Source organism: Podarcis vaucheri, assembly GCF_965113315.1.
Source record: "Podarcis vaucheri genome assembly, chromosome: 7".
Lineage (NCBI taxonomy): Eukaryota > Metazoa > Chordata > Lepidosauria > Squamata > Lacertidae > Podarcis > Podarcis vaucheri.
In genome coordinates, this window is record NC_138765.1 from 11,886,463 (window position 1) to 11,905,335 (window position 18,873).

General features: G+C 44.8%; 1 protein-coding gene across 2 annotated transcripts; it reads left to right on the forward strand.

Annotated features, from left to right (window-relative positions):
* The first annotated feature begins 7,214 nt into the window (after positions 1–7,214).
* LOC309536868 (cell adhesion molecule CEACAM21-like) lies at positions 7,215–18,775 on the forward strand. 2 transcript variants are annotated; one of them, XM_082231241.1, is made up of 8 exons: positions 7,215–7,588; positions 9,468–9,839; positions 10,650–10,922; positions 12,330–12,602; positions 13,282–13,401; positions 15,310–15,392; positions 17,012–17,053; positions 18,273–18,775. In XM_082231241.1, exons 1-8 carry the CDS (start codon positions 7,528–7,530, stop codon positions 18,318–18,320), a joined length of 1,272 nt encoding a protein of 423 aa, XP_082087367.1. In that variant the 5' UTR covers positions 7,215–7,527; the 3' UTR covers positions 18,321–18,775. The 2 variants fall into 2 exon arrangements, with proteins under 2 accessions (XP_082087367.1, XP_082087368.1); XM_082231242.1 differs by lacking the exon at positions 12,330–12,602 and having other exon boundaries at positions 7,221–7,588; positions 18,408–18,774.
* The last annotated feature ends 98 nt before the right edge of the window (positions 18,776–18,873 follow it).

Here is an 18,873-nt window from a genome sequence, read left to right on the forward strand (position 1 = left end):
TTCCCTGTATGCTGTTGGGCTCCAACAAAGGCCTGGTCAAAGGCCTGGAAACGATGCCTTATGAGGAACGGCTAAGGGAGCTGGGCATGTTTAGCCTGGAGAAGAGGAGGTTAAGGGGTGATATGATAGCCATGTTCAAATACATAGGCGCCGACTCCATGGGGCTTGAGGGGGCCCGAGCCCCCTCAAAAATTCGTTTGGGGGGGCTCAGCCCCCCCAATAATCTCGGGCGGCGGTGGGCGCATCCGCGGCTTTTATAGGGCGCCCGGTGCGCACCAGCTCGATAACGGGCACCGGCGCGGCGGGGGGCGCCAGGCCGGGGGAGGAGGGCGGCCAGCCTGTCTCCTTGGCAACCCCATTGAGCAGCGCCGGCTCCCCCGGGAGGGCCATCCCCCCGCGCCGCCGATCGCCAACACCGCCGACGCTGTGGCTGCCCGAGCCCGAGCCCGAGCCCGACCCGGAGCCCGAGCCTGAGCCCGAGCCCAAGCCCGTCAGTCAGTCAGTCAGGAAGGAAGGAGAAATGGGGAGGGAGACGAGGGAGGAAAATTGCGCGCAGGGTGAAGAAAGGAGAAGGGCGAACGAGACGAGCTTCCAACCCAAAAAAGGGCTGGAAGACTCGGAGGATGAAGGATCGGGAAAGAAAGCGACGACGTCGCCCACTTGTCATTGGCAGCGCAGCGGGCGCCCAGAGGGGCTGGGCACCGGCGCAGGGCCGCTCGGCAGCCGCGGAGGACAGCTGCGCGGCTAGCAAGGTGCGCCGCGTAGAGCGCGGCCCTTGTGTGGCCCGGTGGCCACGCAAGCTTGGGCGGGGACCCCCATGCAAATCTAAGACGGGAGAAGAGGGCAGAGCAAAGGGGGTCCCTTCCCCAACCTCCGGCTCTGAGACTTCCCTGCGCCCCAGAAAAGCGAAAGGATTTTCTCTTCTTCTTTTTTTATAAATATTTTATTAAGGTTTCAAATACAAAGTTAGAAACATACACTGAAGAAAAAAGTAAAAGAACAAGAAAAAGAAGAAAAGAAAACCAACCATTCAACACATTTTTTATATAACTAACTGGACTTCCTCGCATCTCCCTTACCCTGCATTCTTTATAATAAAGATATCAGCAAATTATTACCTTGTTTCGTACCTTATTTTGTACTTTTCAAATACTATACCTCTAAATTTAACATACTTTTCATCAGTTACTTATATCTTAAATTAAACATAGTATTACCTTAGATTTTGACCTTTTCTTACTTAAAATATAATTTCCTGTTTCCCAAATCTAATTGCTGAAGCTATAGTTTCCGAATCGTGTAAATTTTTAACATTCATACAACTTATATTGTTTTTGTAAATAGTCCTTAAATTTTTCCCAGTCCTCTTCCGTTGTTTCTTCTCCCAAATCTCGGATTCTGCCAGTCATTTCAGCCAGTTCCATGTAGTCCATCAATTGCGTCTGCCACTCTTCCAGTGTGGGCAAATCTTGTGTCTTCCAATATTTTGCGATAAGTATTCTTGCTGCTGTAGTTGCATACATAAAGAAAGTTCTATCCTTCTTTAACACTTTCTGGCCAACAATGCCCAAGAGGAAGGCCTCTGGTTTCTTGGGAAAGGTATACTTAAATACCTTTTTTAACTCATTATAGATCATTTCCCAGAAGGCCTTCACTTTTGGACAAGTCCACCAGAGGTGAAAGAATGTCCCTTCAGCCTCCTTACATTTCCAACATTTATTATCAGACAGGTGATATATTTTTGCAAGCTTGACTGGGGTCATGTACCACCTATAAATCATTTTCATAATATTTTCCTTCAAGGCATTACATGCCATGAATTTCATTCCGGTGGTCCATAACCTTTCCCAGTCCTCAAACATGATGTTATACCCAATATCCTGAGCCCATTTTATCATGGCTGATTTGACTGTCTCATCCTGAGTGATTTTCTCTTCAGCCTGCCCTCCATCCTCTTGCAGAAAACTCTTTGCCTGCCCTGCCCGTATCTCGTTTTTGCTTTTTAATTCCACACACGCACCCTTCGGACTTCGTGGCAATCGGGCGCGCGGGTGCGTTTCCTAAGAGAGTGAGGACCCCCGCCTCCTCCCCACCTGCTCCCTCGCCAGCCAGCCAGCCGTGCGCCCTAGCCGGAGAGCCCCGGCCGTCCCCGTCGCGCAATCGGCTGGATCTCCCTTCAGCAGGCCGTGCTCACAACTCGGCCCAGGGACCCCCCAGCAGCGGATCTCCGGCCCAGCTGAAGAATCCGGCAACAAGCCCCCTCCTCCCCAATCGCTCTGCCGAAATACGCTCCAAAACCCCCCAGATAGGCCGCCGGCCGCCAAGTCTAGTGGCGCCCTAAGCGAGGGTCTCTCCCCAACACCGCCACCTCGAACTGCGTTCTCCCGGCTACCCGAGCGAACCAGCGGCAGGACCCCGGTATGGGCCCCCCCAATATTTTTTATAAGTCGGCGCCCCTGTTCAAATATATAAAAGGATGTCACATAGAGGAGGGAGAAAGGTTGTTTTCTGGGATCCAAACTACAAGAAAGAAGATTCCACCTAAACATTAGGAAGAACTTCCTGACAGTGAGAGCTGTTCGACAGTGGAATTTGCTGCCAAGGAGTGTGGTGGAGTCTCCTACTTTGGAGGTCTTTAAGCAGAGGCTTGACAACCATATGTCAGGAGTGCTCTGATGGTGTTTCCTGCTTGGCAGGGGGTTGGACTCGATGGCCCTTGTGGTCTCTTCCAACTCTATGATTCTATGATTCCCACCCCTTCTTTCTTTTTCCTTTCTCCTCCTATGAAGAGATTGCACCCTAATGTTTTAATGTTGTATTTTAATCTTTTAAATTGTATTTTAATCAATTTTTTTTTATTGGTTGTTAGCCGCCCTGAGCCCGGTCTTGGCTGGGGAGGGCAGGGTACAAATAAATTATTATTATTATTATTATTATTATTATTATTATTATTATTATTATTATTATTATATCTGGAGTTGGTGACTGCAGTTGAATTTTGCACCAGGTCTCTGGCCATGTGAAAAAACATGATTTGACCTATTTAGAGTACTAAATATTGTGGATTAAGAGGCACCCTCAAGCTTTTCCCGCTATTGCATGCTGTTTAACATTTATGTTTTGCACCAGTGCTAACTTAGCTGACCTTGAGAGCAGATGAGGGGTGCCATTTCCATGATCCAGAGGATTTATAGTCTAGATTAAACAGCGGAGCACAGAAAGGAATGACAAATTAAGTCACGAAGATGCGAAAGGAAAGTAGGTTTAAAAAACAAAAGAAAAAACAGAACTTTTTGTTTTCAGAAAAACACTCCCTGTTTCAGCATCTGCAAAGGTGCCCCTAAATGTGGGTCTTAAGAAAATGGAACAGGCCATGTTCAGCTGGCCACACATTTAAAACTGGCCATAATAATATAAACTGAATTGTCAGAATTCTGCGCTGACACACTGCAAGAACTGGGCATCAGGGCTACAGTGAGGTGCTCCCTTCAACATATTTTTGTCGTTGACCCAGGTTCATCCTGAAAATTCCTCCAGCGCTGCCAACACGTATGAGGTGAGTCCTTTGTGCTTTAAAATGTTTGGAAATGCCAAATATGACCAAATATCTGTTACAGTGGTCCCTTGGTTCTCAAACGCCTTGGTACTCAAGCAACTTGGAACCCAAACACTGCAAACCCAGAAGTAAGTGTTCTGGTTTGCGAACGTTGTTCGGAAGCCGAACGTGCTCTGTTTTGAGTGTTACACTTCTGATTTGAGTGCCACACTTCCGTTTTGAGTGTCTGTCAGTTTTTGCTATTTATTTTGCATTTTTGATTTTGCAGCTCTTTTGTTTTCTTTTTGTGACTGTGGAACGCAGTTCAGCTACTAATTGATTGATTATGTGACTGCAGTACATTGTTTATTGCTTTCATTTTATGGACCAATGGTCTCATTAGAGAGTAAAATTCATGTTAAATTGCTGTTTAAGGGAGTTGTTTTTAAAAGTCTGGAACGTCTTAATCCATTTTGCATTACTTTCTATGGGAAAGTGTGCCTTGGTTTTGGAACGCTTTGGTTTGGGAACAGACTTCCAGAAAGGATTAAGTTTGAGAACCAAGGTACCAATGTATTAACAAGAGCCCATCAGTGGCTCTCACAATTAACCCGAGATTACAGACACAAGTCAGAAAGCTGGCCTTAAGATGGCCTCGTACATTTTAGGGCCTGATGGGCAATTGTCTTCCTCATGTACCTACCCAACAGAACATAGAAAGTGGTCGAATACCACGGCACCCCTTTAGTCTATCAACCCAAGTAAAGCCTACATTGAATGGCAGCTGCTCTCCTAGATTTCAAGCAGGGATCTCTCCCTCCAGAACAGAAATGTATACACCTAGATGGCCAGCTGAAAAGGTGTGCAAGTCACCTGAAGGATTGTAGAGTCAGGTGGAAATGGGTGTTTCATCAAGTGAAGCTTTTCTCTGCTCACCCTGCAAAAGAAGCCCTGTGGGAACTGGACCTTAAATTCCTCCTTCGCATTGAATTCACAGTGACATGCCCTGTATTCCGAATTATCCAAATTCCAGGCAGAGGACGCCCAGGTTCCCTGAAAGTATAAACCACTTGCTTTAAAGACACTTGCTCTGATTTCCTTCTCTTTTTACAAGCCATGCTGCTTCCAAGAATATAAATACGTAAATAAATGTATTCTTACACTGGCCAGGAAAACAAATGAAAGCAAAGGTGGATTTGACCCTGTGGCTTCCACCTGACCATCTCCATTTTCTCTTTAGACCTTGCAGCCCAGAATCCCTTCTGTCTACGAAGAGATAAAGAGATAAAGACATGGACCAGCAACTTCCTCTCCGCTGCTGAGGCCTCTCCTGGGCCCTCAAGCCTCTTTCCTGATCCGATCTCTTCCTTTCAAATGGTGCTGAGTAAATGCAGGGCTGGTCCTTCTGGAAATCCTAGTCCTTCTTCTGAACAAAGGAAGCAGCCTTGGTCCCCAAGGGACTCTCACACTGGGAAAGACTTGCGGATACTGAGAAGGAGACACAAAGAAAATTCCTCCTGGAACAGCCAGACAGAAATCCTTGGAATTGCATCTTGTGTGACTAAAGGATTAATGCCGGGGGGGTGGGGAGAGAAAGAAAAGGGAAATTCCTCATGAAAATTTGCCTGCATTTTAATGTAAATAAAATATATTTACATATATATATGCAAATATAATAAATTTAATGTGACAGACACATTTTTCCAAATAGTTTTGACAGATGTTCACATAAAAATACCTGAAGCTTTCTTACTAGGAATTTTAGGTCCAGAAATACCTAAGGATCAGAAGAGACTGTTTATGTATACTATAATAGCTTCACGGATGCTGCTTGCCCTAAGGTAGAAAGAGGACAATCTACCTACATAAGAAGAATGGCGATAAAGATAATGTACTATGCCAAATTGGCCAAAATGACGGAAAAATCAGATATCAAGAAGACAATAAATTTAACAAAGAATGGGTTTTTTTAATTAAAAAAAAAGTTACTTGAAAGAACACTGCAAACAATTGAAAATATTAGCAGGATTTTGAAAACACTTGCAGTGAAGAGAAAACTATGATAAAAATTTGAGTTTTAGGTAAATATGAAGAATATGATACGAAGCAGTTTGAAAAGAATATCTGGGAAAACCATGGAGGGAAGTTTGGGGATTCTGAGAATCCTATTTGTAAAATGATTGTGATTTATGTATGATGATAAATGTTAAAAGTGAAAATGAACAAAAAAAATGTTTATGAGAGAGAGAGAGAGGTGGAAGGATGCCAGGACCCTGCCAGAGCCTCGTGCCTTCTTCCCAATGTGGGAATGTTCAGAGTGGCAGGAGAGGATATATTGTTTACTAATATCCTTCCTAACTTGTGCTAGCAAGTTCCTTTATGTAGCAGAGTTACATTCCCCTTTCATGCACAGCAGATAGCTGGTTGCAGGCTCGTGTGAGCCTCACACTATTCTACAATTCAATCGGTCTCAGATTGAATCTTATTCAAAATCAATAAAAGAAGTTTACTCACATCAGTTCACAGTTTGATTCCTGAAGGCAGACTTAGTTACAAATACAGTGGTACCTCTGATTGCGAATGGGATCCATTCGGGAGCCCCGTTTGCAACCTGAGCAGAACGCAACCCGCATCTGCGATTCGCCGATTCTGCGCATGCGTGTGACATCATTTTGAGCATCTGCACATGCGCGAGTGGTGAAACTCAGAAGAAACCCGTTACTTCCAGGTCTCCGCGGTACGTATCCTGAAAGAACATAACCTGAACCTAACATAACAAGAGGTATGACCGTACGTACTTGTGGATCTACCTGATATGGGGGTATAATCCCAGTGCTTTTGCTAGCTGAGAGCTAGCAGAGCAGTTATAGCTAAAAGCTGGTCAAAAAGAGGAAGGTGTGGTGCGTGACCCGTCCTTTTGTTACCTGGACAGGTTAGGTCACACCCACCTTCTATCACATGCAAAAAGAAGGATTCTCCAGCCAAGAGGAACAGGAAGTTTTGACTGGCTGGACCAAACATTCCCTCACATGACTTCTCAAGCATTACAAGGAATGTTGTACTTGACTGCCTCTCATGGATCACATCCCACACCCAAAGCCCGGCACCTCGCTTGGGGGGCTTTAGGAAGGCAGTGTAGGGCTGGGCAGGGCCATCAAATGTTAGCTTCACTTTCCTCCGACCCCCTTCCCCGTGTGACAAGGCAGTGTGCACACTGTGGGTTCCTTGCCAATGTCTTCTTGCGGCCCACTTGCTATGAAAAGTTGGACCACCCTGGTCTACAGGATCTCAACATCACACATGTGCAGAGATGGGGAAGAAAGACCCAAGGAGTAGCTGGTCCATTTTAGTCATTTGAGGGGACATCCAAATAGGACCCAAGGGGTGTGAACATGCAAGAAACACAGGAACTCTATAAGGAGGAACAGAGCAATTGGAGACAGAGAGAGAAAGGAGGTGGTCAAAGGGATAGAAAGGCCTTCTTTTGGTACCAAAACACAAGTCTAAATGGTAGTAGTGACCTCCTCTCTTGCTCCACATCAACCACAAGTCTTGGCCGATGAGGAAAAATGCTGGAAAACACAGAGAGAATTGTGTCGCTATAATTGTTCAAAGGTTGCAGCAAGAACTCAACTCTCGGTTTCAGTATCCCTCTTTGTACTCTTGCAACCCAGACTGCATCTTTGCTGTCGTTTTCTGAGGCGGGTGCTGCTAAGTTGTATTTGAGCAAATAGTTCAGGGATTGGCTTGGCTAGTAAGGGCATAGAAGGAAGTTAATGAAAGAGCTTTGTTTGGATGATTTCCAACCCTTGGGGGAAAACCCAGTGCTGAAAGTTCAGCAGCCAAGTTCCTGTTTCTCTGATCGGAGACTCACTCGGAGCCAGCAGTGGTGCTGGAACCAGATACTAGGCAAGGAGCAGAGAAAGACCCCAGAGCACGAGCTGTGAAGGGACAGAGAGCCAGATCGATTCTCCAGGAAGTGCACCCACAAGATGGACAGGCCATGCAGAACCCATGGCTGGAAGGTCTCCTGGAAGATGCTGCTCTTAGCAGGTGAGATGTCAGCACCCTGCAATGGGAAGAACTTGCTTGGGGGGAGTTGAGGATGTTGGAGGAATTTGGTCTTTTAGCTCAGATCTGTATCTCTTCCACTAATGCAGATGTCGAAACCTAACTCTGCACCTGATTTCATAGAGGAAGGTGTTGTTTTGAGTGAAAAATCACTTTTTAAACATGTAAAGGTAAAGGTAAAGGTACCCCTGCCCGAACGGGCCAGTCTTGACAGACTCTGGGGTTTGTGCGCCCATCTCACATCTATTGGCCGGGGGCCAGCGCTGTCCGGGGACACTTCCGGGTCACGTGGCCAGCGTGACAACGCTGCTCTGGCGAGCCAGAGCCGCACACGGAACGCCGTTTACCTTCCAGGCCTGCTAGGGACCACCCTGTTGCACCCTCAGTTTCCTACCTACTAGGATGCAGAATCCGGACCCCATTTCCAAAAGGGTTGCTGGTAAGAGCACTGGAAGGAAGCAGGTGGAGTTACATGCAGCTGAGCTTGGGGGTAGGATGAGGATGCTGGAGCAATTTGGTCTTTTAGTTCTAATATAGATCTGCACCTTTCAGACTAATGTAGAGGTATAAACCTCACTCAATTCCAGATTTCATGCTCCTCCGAATGTTGTTGTGGTGTCCTTCTCAGGAATTCAAACTAGACCATTGTGTTAATTTGCAAGAAAAAGCATTTTAAATATGTACTAAAACTTGCAATGAAATGCACAATTGGCAATTCCCACTAAGGGCCGCACTGCTTCACCCTCTGTTTCCTGCCTACTTGGACGCAGAATCAGGGCCCCATTCCCACAGGGGTTTCTGGTAAGAGTTCTGAAAGACTGCAGATGGAGTTACATACAGACCCTCCAGGTATCCCTGTTTTCCAGATACAGTCTCCGTTTTCCAGAAGCCAGTTTCTAATTTGACCCTGGAATATCCTGCTTTTCCTTAGGATGACCCCATATTCATTGGAGAAATGTTGGAGGGCATGGTTACATGATGACTTTGACAATGCCTCAGAGCCTTCTAGACAAGCAGCTCTGGAGGAAGGTAGAGAGGTAGTACTTAAGGGGCAGGCTGGATCCCTGGGGGAAATTAAAAAAAATGGTAGAAGGATTCTTAGTGCCCAGTGAGCACTTTGTGTGAAGAAAGGAATCATTTATTAAAATGAATGTTATTTTTCTTTCAATCAATACCGGTGATCGGCAAGACAGATTGAAATTATTGAAATAAATGGCAAAAAGATGTCTGGCAAGGGAAAAAACCAAGAATAAAATACAAAATAATGATAGATGAGAAAGAGAGAAGAGGTTTTTCCCTGTCGGATATGAGATTATATTATGATGCTTCCTGTCTGTGCTGGTTGAAGGAATGGTTGTCACTGAAGAATCCGCATATTAAAGACTTGGAATGTCATGATAATATATTTGGCTGGCATGTGTATTTGTGGTATGGTGAAAGCACATAAAGGATTTATAAATCAGATTATTATGTTCATTTGTTAAAAATGAAAAATTATAAAGCGAAGAAAGAAAAGAAAGGAATCATCCTGAGTCTGTGAAGGAGGTAAACACAGACAGATGCCCAGACCTCCTTCACTGGACCCCTTTATGTTAATGTTTGCTTAGCTAGAAGAGCGCTTCCCCTTTCTTCATGTCTGCCCCGGAAGAAGGCTGAGGCTGAGCTGCCAGGAAAATAACTGCCTTCTTGCTTGCTCAATAAAGTAAGGGCTACACTTGGTGTTTGCAGGACTGCTCTTGAGGGGAATCACTGTTACGAACTGGGATATTTAGAGTGTGCCGTGACATTTCAGCAGAGGTTAGATGCCTTTTTTCTTCTTCTTTAGCAGAACATGTCTTTCGTTTTCTTCTCCACACTGCAGCCTCCGTCCTGAGTTCCTGCTTCCTGTTCACTCGAGGCCAGGAGACAACTGGAATAAGTATCAGAGTTGTTCCAGAAGTGCTGAAAGAAGGAGATAGTGTCACCTTAACACCAGAAGGTCTTGATATGAAGAATATTGCCAGCTGCAAATGGTACAGAGGGGCAGTTGAAGAAAGAAACATGATTATTTCATTTTTCAGACCTCCATTTAGTGGCGATACCAAGGGACCTGCCCACACTGGCAGGGAAACTGTGAAGCCAGATTGCTCCCTTTACATCACAGATTTAAAGCCAGATGACTCTGGAATCTATTCATTTAAACCAGAAGGTTTTGGGGTTACCAACACAGGGGATACAAACATCACCGTTTCAGGTATGTTAACTTGCTCTCCAGTCATTCTTACTTCTTATGCACTCAAATCTATCTCCTCTGCTGAGCTCTGAGGTGGAGAGTTCTGTGCCTTCCCCCTTAGGGAGGGTGGGATGTGGCTCATGAATTTGTCCTAAACACAATTCCTCTGCCCCAAGAATGAGGCCCTACAAAATTATTCATTTTTTAATCAGAAAACTATACCAGAATACGCTAGTCTTGCAACTGACTTTTTAGCTGTTCAATGGGGAAATGTTTGAGGGGTTTTTTGGGGGGAGGGGGAATTATATTCATTTAAAAGCATTTTTAAACCAATTAATATGCACCAACATATGGTGTTGGAGGAGACTCTTGAGAGTCCCATGGACTGCAAGAAGATCAAACCTCTCCATTCTTAAGGAAATCAGCCCTGAGTGCTCACTGGAAGGACAGATCCTGAAGCTGAGGCTCCAATACTTTGGCCACCTCATGAGAAGAGAAGCATTCCTGGAAAAGACCCTGATGTTGGGAAAGATGGAGGGCACAAGGAGAAGGGGACGACAGAGGAAGAGATGGTTGGACAGTGTTCTCGAAGTTGTCAGCATGGGTTTGACCAAACGGCGGGGGGGCAGTGGAAGACAGGAGTGCCTGGTGTGCTCTGGTCCATGGGGTCAGGAAGAGTCGGACCAACTAAACAACTAAACAACAACAACAACACCACATGTCAGTGGCTCAAAGTGGCTTTCTTTGATGGCTTCTCTTAAAGAGTCCATAACCAGATTCAGTGACCATGTGGACCCACGAATGATGACTGTCTTTCTGTTTCATCTGCAGAAATCCTCTCCAACCCGGTCCTGTGGCCGACAGAATCCCTAGTGGCAGAGAACACAACTGTCACCTTACACTGCAACACCTCTGACCGCCTTGACGTCTCCATCCTTTGGTTCAAGATTCGTAATCCTGTCCCATCTAATACTGGGCTTTCTGACCGGAACCGAACACTCATGCTAACTGGCATCACCAAAGAGGACGAAGGGATCTATACGTGTAAGGCAGTCAACCCTGTCAGTAATGCTACAAGCAACCCCAGTAAGATAACTTTGGCACGTGAGTAATCTACTAATCAGCAAGGAACACCTTTCCTCCTGACTCTGCTCTCCATGCTAGTGGTTTCTAACTCCCTATCACTTTTTGTGTGGAGGTAGATTATGGTGTTTCATCAGAGAAATGTTGGCGCGTATGGGACAGCTGTTTTCAATGCTCAAAGGGCCTATAGCTTGTTATGCGGCCCACATAGCTGAGTGTGGGAGAAGAACTTGGGGGAGCTGGAAGGATCAAAGAATATCTGCCTGGACACTGCCCATATCTGCCATCGTTCTGCCCGGACACTGAGGTCCAGCGCCGAGGGTCTTCTGGTGGTTCCCTCGCTGCGAGAAGCCAAGTTACAGGGAAACAGGCAGGGGGCCTTCTTGGTAGTGGCACCCGCCCTGTGGAACACCCTCCCACCAGATGTCAAAGAGAAAAATAACTACCAAACTTTTAGAAGACATCTAAAGGCAGCCCTGTTTAGGGAAGCTTTTAATGTTTAATAGGTTATTGTATTTTAGTGTTTTGTTGGAAGCCGGCGGGGTATAAATAAATTATTATTATTATTATTATTATTATTATTATTATTATTATTATTATTACTAGACTGGGGTAGAAGGAGGTGGGGAGAGAGGGTTGGGTGGTAATATTTAGGGTGTATGTTGGGTTTTATGCAGCACCAATGTCTCACATCAAGTGATAAAAAAGACTCTACAATTTGAAAAAAGAGACAATACATGTTCTTTCATAAACCAAGAAAATCTTTAATAAAAAACATTCAGAAAGAAAGAAAGAAAGAAAGAAAGAAAGAAAGAAAGAAAGGAAGGAAGGAAGGAAGGAAGGAAGGGAAATTCACTAGAAACCTTTTTAGCTGTTCAAATGGGGAAATGTTTGAGGAGTTTATTTTTTGGGGGGGGTTATATTCATTTAAAAGCATTTTTAAACCAATTAATATGCACTAACACATGTTAGTGGCTCAAAGTAGCTTTCTTTGATGGCCCCTCTGAAAGAGGTCAAAATTATGTGTCGAAAATAACAGGATGCTACTTTAGAAGCTGCAGGATCCATTTAAAATACATCAGTGGCAATGTACTGCATACCCCTCAACCGTCCCAGTAAAACTGGGACATGCTGGTTTCCCCCCCCCACCAGAGAACGGCTGCCATTTTGAATGCTGTGATCTTGCATGATTTTGCATTGCAAACTCACGATCACAATCACGTGACTCATGCGGAAGTATGGCCCTGGGAGGCAGCATCCCGGTTTTTCGTTGCAACGTGTTGGAGGCTAGGTTCCTGTCATGATCCCCTGCTATACTGAGTAGCAACCTCAAAGTGGCTTTTAGTAGCTACAATTGAAGAGACCTTAACCAGATTCAGTGCCCATGAGGACCCATAAATGATGATTGTCTTTCTGTTTCATCTGCAGAAATCCTCTCCAACCCGGTCCTGTGGCCGACAGAATCCCTAGTGGCAGAGAACACAATTGTCTCCTTACACTGCAACACCTCTGACCGCCTTGACATCTCCATATTTTGGTTCAAGGATGGTAATCCTGTCCCATCTAAGACTGGGCTTTCTGACCGGAACCGAACCCTCATGCTAACTGGCATCACCAAAGAGGACGAAGGGAACTATACGTGTCAGGCAGTGAACCCTGTCAGTAATGCTATAAGCAACCCCAGTAGGATAACTTTGGCATGTGAGTAATCCACTAATAAACAAGGAACACGTTTCCTCCTGACTCTGCTCTCCACACTAGTGGTTTCTAACTCGCTAGTGCTTTTTGTGTGGAGGTAGATTATGGTGTTTCATCAGAGAAATGTTGGCGCATATGGCACAGCTGCTTTCAATGCTCAAAGGGCCTATAGCTTGTTATGCGGCCCACATAGCTGAGTGTGGGAGAAGAGGTTGGGGGAACTGGAAGGATCAAGGAATATTGCTAGACTGAGGTAGAAGAAGGTGGGGAGAGGGGGTTGGGTGGTAATATGTAGGGTGTGTGTTGAAAAAAGATACAACGCATGTTCTTTCACAAACCAAGAAAATCTTTACTAAAAACATTCAGGAAGGAAGGAAGGAAGGAAGGAAGGAAGGAAGGAAGGAAGGAAGGAAGGAAGGAAGGGAAAATCACTAGACTGGGCACTGAGTCCGAGGAAGAACTATTTCTCACCTTGGCTTCTTTTCTAGCCAATCTTATGTGAGCCAGGAAGAGTTGCACTCAATTCTGGACATTATATGCTGCTGCCTCTCTGCCCCCAAAGCCGGGTAATTCTAAAATATTGACTTTCCTTCCTTTAGTGCTTTTAGAGGGAGAGATGAGAGACTAGATTATTGTCAACCCTTAATGCAAAATCATGAAAAAAAAGTCCTTTGCTCTTCAGATTCTTCAGATGGTTCTTCTTCTTCCTCTTCTGGTTCTGCTGGAGCCCTCGCTGGGACTGTTATCGGGTCCCTGGCTGTGATATTGGTGCTAGTGGGAGCACTGACTTACGTCTTTGTCCGTGAGTAAAACCAGAGCTGGCCGTCAACTGCAGCGTGCTCTCAACATGGTGCTCTCAACATGGTGGATGAGTTTTACTCGTTAGGAGAGGATATCTTAATTGCAATTTATACCTCCAGGCAGGGACCCCACAGAGCCTAGGGGTTGCCGATCAGAAGGGTTGCAGTTCGAATTCCCGTGACAGGGTGAGCTCCCATTGCTCGGTCCCTGCTCCTGCCAACCTAGCAGTTCGAAAGCACATCAAAGTGCAAGTAGATAAATAGGTACCTCTCCAGTGGGAAGGTAAACGGCATTTCCGTGCGCTGCTCTGGTTTGCCAGAAGTGGCTTAGTCATGTTGGCCCCATGACCCAGAAGCTGTACGCCGGCTCCCTCGGCCAATAAAGCAAGATGAGCGCCGCAACCCCAGAGTCATCCGTCACTGGACATAACAGTCAGGGGTCCCTTTATCTTTACCTTACCTCCAGGCACCCACTTGCAGAAGCTGAACAGAGTTTAGGATCCCATCCTTCGCAGAAAATTAAAGCATAGGTATTGCGAAGCCTTCTTTGGATAAAGCCCAGCTACAACGTAAGCTGTGTCCCCCTTTCTTGACAAAGAATCAGGCAACAGACTGGGAAGTAAGTTTAAAATATGATTTACTTACTTATAGTCATGCATTGGTTCTCTGCAACAGCAGCAGTAAACAAACTATGTAGGTAAAATACTTCTATTTACAGTAAAAACAGCCTCAGACATGTGTACGAGCTGGAGCAAGCGAAGCCCTCATTGCTGGTTGAAGGAAGAGGGGTGGGGAGGTGAGGAAATGAAATCACACAGAGCCCTATCTCCAAAGTACATCTCTATGGTCTGCCTATCAGCAATACAGCTCTATGGTCTTAACCCCTTCTCGTGCTAACTAGCAAGAATATGCATTGTTAAGTTGGGCTGCTAATCTCCTACTACACCAATGGCCCCAGCTCACACACTCAAGTGAAGAGAGGAGAGGAGGAATGATTCGCTGTATATAGATTTACTTAATTTCCGTTAGACCAATAGTTTTATAAGTTGCTATTTTAATTCTGCAATAAAGACTTTAAGCTGAAGTGAAATGGATGAGGTGTTTATTCCCACGTGAGGGGAACTGAGAAAGAAGATCCTAGAAGACTTTCTGGGTGACTCTGCTGACTGGAAAAGGAACCCCGAATGGTTGGCATAGTGCACTGACATTTAAATGAGTCACCTCCTTTAGGCTGTAAGCTGTTGGGGGACAAGCATGTGTGCCTGTGTAAGAAGAGTTTGCATTTGGTATCCCGCTTTATCACTACCCAAAGGGGTCTCAAAGCGGCTAACAATCTCCTTTTCCCTTCCTCCCCCACAACAAACACTCTGTGAGGTGAGTGGGGCTGAGAGACTTCAGAGAAGTGTGACTGGCCCAAGGTCACCCAGCAGCTGCATGTGGAGGAGCGGAGACGCGAACCCGGTTCACCAGATTACGAGTCCACCGCTCTTAACCACTACACCACACTGGTGTAAGAAACGGTGTCATGGTTAGAGTGTCATCCTGGGAACCTGGAGACCAGGGTTTGAATCCCTACTTGGCCACGAAGGACCTTGGGCCGGTTGTTGCTTCTCAGCCTAACCTACAGGGTTCTTGTGAGGCTGAAATGCAGAGCAGCAGAACTGTGGAGACCACCCTGAGCTCCTGGGAGAACAGGGTGGGGTAGGGTGCAATCCATCAATATCAATAAACTGCATTTCTCCTTCTTGTTAAGGGCAAGATCCAAACAAATGCTTCTTAAAAAGCATAAAGAAATGGTCTTGCTGCAGTTTGCTTGATGTTAGCCTGCTCTCGGGGGCAGATCTGTAGGGTCTGTTGTAGGATACGAGGTCCACATTACGAGTTTATTCCCAGACTTCTCCCTCCTCCAGGTGTCTGTCGTCGAAATGGCCAAAATTCCACCCAGGTTGTATCCACCCCTCAAATATATGAGAACGTTCTTCCAGCTGGACAGGTGAGTGACTCAGGGGGCCTCCAGATGGTCGTTTGGGGTGAGATGGGGCCACCTCAAGCATGGCAAGCACTAGGCACCTACAGCATCTAAATGCCATCTCCACCCCACACCCCTTTGATCTGGGTTCCCTCTTTTCAGGGGAAATTCAATAAGTTAAAAAACAAACAAAACCCCTATTGCCCACAATCAACCTGTTTATGTACCTGTCTAACCTCCAACGCATTTCGGGATGGTATGATTGGAAATTTGTATCTGATGTAGAAATATTTCATCTTTCTTTCTCCTCCTGAACTGTGAAGAACTTTCAAACTCTGGTAGACTTCAGTTCTCTGCCAGTAGCTTTAACGGAGGGTCGATTATTTTATTTTATTTTATTTTATTTCTTATTTCTTATTATTATTATTTTACCAACAACCAAAACACAAACAGTGAAAACAAACAGTGAAAACCCCCAGGCGGCTGATGCATTGGGTATACATAATCAATAATAACATATTCAAATCAGCCATATGTACAATTCTGTATACCTTAACACTCCTCCCTCCACAAGGTTTATTTAACTTTTAACATTTTAATTGCCCCAAATTGTTCAAACCTACCCAAATAATTCAATATCCTCTCAAACCAATCCTATTCCTTCTAACGGAGGGTCGATTATAACCAGGCTCTGTTGGAAGAAAGATGATCACCTTGCGAGGCTGCCATCAAACTAGTTTTCTTATGCTGTTGTTTATTCCCATCATTATGATGGGTTTAGAATGGAGCCGATCCTCTCAATTTTAAAGCATTTACCTGGTAGACAAGAAACTAGCCTACTGTACAAAGGTGAAATTTGCATTTCTCGCTCCATCCATTTTTACATGCGGCTCCACCCACTACTGATCTGCGGCCACTTAAAATCTTCCTTTCCCATCAAGCTGGGGAATTTTTCCTTTCTCTTGTAGCAAACCATGTGAATGGAAAGGGCAGGAATGTTATTGGAAGGGGAACCCTTTTTGGGAATTGAGACAGGAGCTCAGATGAACTTAGAATAGGGTTTTGGGTAGATGTAGAGTTGAGCAAGTTTTCTCTGTATCATGTTGGCATTCTATGTTATCTGGAGTTGGTGACTGCAGTTGAATTTTGCACCAGGTATCTGGCCATGTGAATAAACATGATTTGACCTATTTAGAGTACTAAATATTGTGGGTTAAGAGGCACCCTCAAGCTTTTCCTGCTATTGCATGCTGTTTAACATTTATTTTTTGCATCAGTGCTAACTTAGCGGACCTTGAGAGCAGATGAGGGGTGCCATTTCCATGATCCAGAGGATTTATAGTCTAGAAAGGAATGACAAATTAAGTCACGAAGATGCGAAAGGAAAGTAGGTTTAAAAAACAAAAGAAAAAACAGAACTTTCTGTTTTCAGAAAAACACTCCCTGTTTCAGCATCTGCTAAGGTGCCCCTAAATGTGGGTCTTAAGAAAATGGAACTGGCCAAGTTCAGCTGGCCTCACATTTGAAACTGCCCATAATAATATAAACTGAACTGTCAGAATTCTGCACTGACACACAGCAAGAACTGGGCATCAGTGCTACAGTGAGGTGCTCCCTTCAACATATTTTTGTCGTTGACCCAGGTTCATCCTGAAAATTATTCCAGCGCTGCCAACACATATGAGGTGAGTCCTTTGTGCTTCAAAATGTTTGGAAATGCCAAATATGACAAAATATCTGTTACAGTGGTCCCTTGGTTCTCAAACGCCTTGGTACTCAAGCAACTTGGAACCCAAACACTGCAACCCTGAAAGAAAGTGTTCTGGTTTGCAAACATTTTTCGGAAGCCGAACATGCTTCGTTTTGAATGTTATGCTTCTGATTTGAGTGTCACACTTCCATTTTGAGTGTTATGCTGAGGTCTGCCAGTTTTTGCTATTTATTTTACGTTTTTGATTTTGCAGCTCTTTTGTTTTTTTGTGACTGTGGAATGCAGTTCAGCTACTGATTGATTGATTGATGGGTTGATTATGTGATTGCAGTACATTGTTCATTGCTTTCATTTTATGGATCAATGCTCTCATTAGATAGTAAAATTCATGTTAAATTGCTGTTTAAGGGAGTTGTTTTTAAAAGTCTGGAACGTCTTAATCCATTTTGCATTACTTACTATGGGAAAGTGTGCCTTGGTTTTGGAACGCTTTGGTTTGGGAACAGACTTCCAGAAAGGATTAAGTTTGAGAACCAAGGTACCAATGTATTAACAAGAGCCCATCAGCGGCTCTCACAATTAACCCGAGATTACAGACACAACTCAGAAAGCTGGCCTCGTACATTTTAGGGCCTAATGGGCAATTGTCTTCCTCATGTACCTACCCAACAGAACATAGAAAGGGGCCGAATACCAAGTCACCCCTTTAGTCTATCAAGCCGAGTAAAGCCTACATTGAATGGTAGCTGCTCTCCCAGATTTCAAGCAGGGATCTCTCCCTCCAGAACAGAAATGTATACACCTAGATGGCCAGCTGCAAAGGTGTGCAAGTCACCTGAAGGGTTGTAGAGTCAGGTGGAAATGGATGTTTCAGCAAGTGAAGCTTTTCTCTGCTCAGAATACAAAAGAAGCCCTGTGGGAACTAGACCTGAAATTCCTCCTTCGCATTGAATTCACAGTGGCATTCCCCGTATTCCGAATTATCGAAATTCCAGGCAGAGGACGCCCAAGTTCCCTAAAAGTATAAACCACTTGCCTTAAAGACACTTGCTCTGATTTCCATCTCTTCTTACAAGCCGTGTTGCTTCCAATAATATAAATACGTAAAAACATGTATTCTTACACTGGCCAGGAAAACAAATGAAAGCAAAGGTGTGTTTGACTTTCCTGACCCATCTCCATTTTCTCTTTAGACCTTGCAGCCCAGAATCCCTTCTGTCTACGAAGAGATAAAGAGATAAAGACATAGACCCAGCAACTTCCTCTCCGCTGCTGAGGTCTCTTCTGGGCCCTCAAGCCTCTTCCCTGATCTGATCACTTCCTTTCAGATGGTGCTGAGTAAATACAGGGCAGATCCTTCTGGAAATCCCAGTCCTTGTTCTGAACAAAGGAAGCAGCCTTAGTCCCCAAGGGACTCTCACACTGGGAAAGACTTGCGGATACTGAGACAGAGACACAAAGGAAACTCCTCCTGGAACGGCCAGACAGAAATCCTTGGAATTGCATCTTGTGTGACTAAAGGATTAATGCTGAGGGAGAAGAAAGAAAAGGGAAATTCCTCATGAAAATTTGCCTGCATTTTAATGTAAATATAATATATTTACATATATATGTAAATATAATAAATTTAATGTGATATACACATTTTTCCAAATAGTTTTGACAAATGTTCACATTTTCAGGTATCCCCCCCCCAATAAAATCCACGTTTCCATGTTATTTTCATACTATATGCACACACACTACACCCCTGAATGCTACTGCTGGAATGAGAAAGTCTTTGTCATACACCTG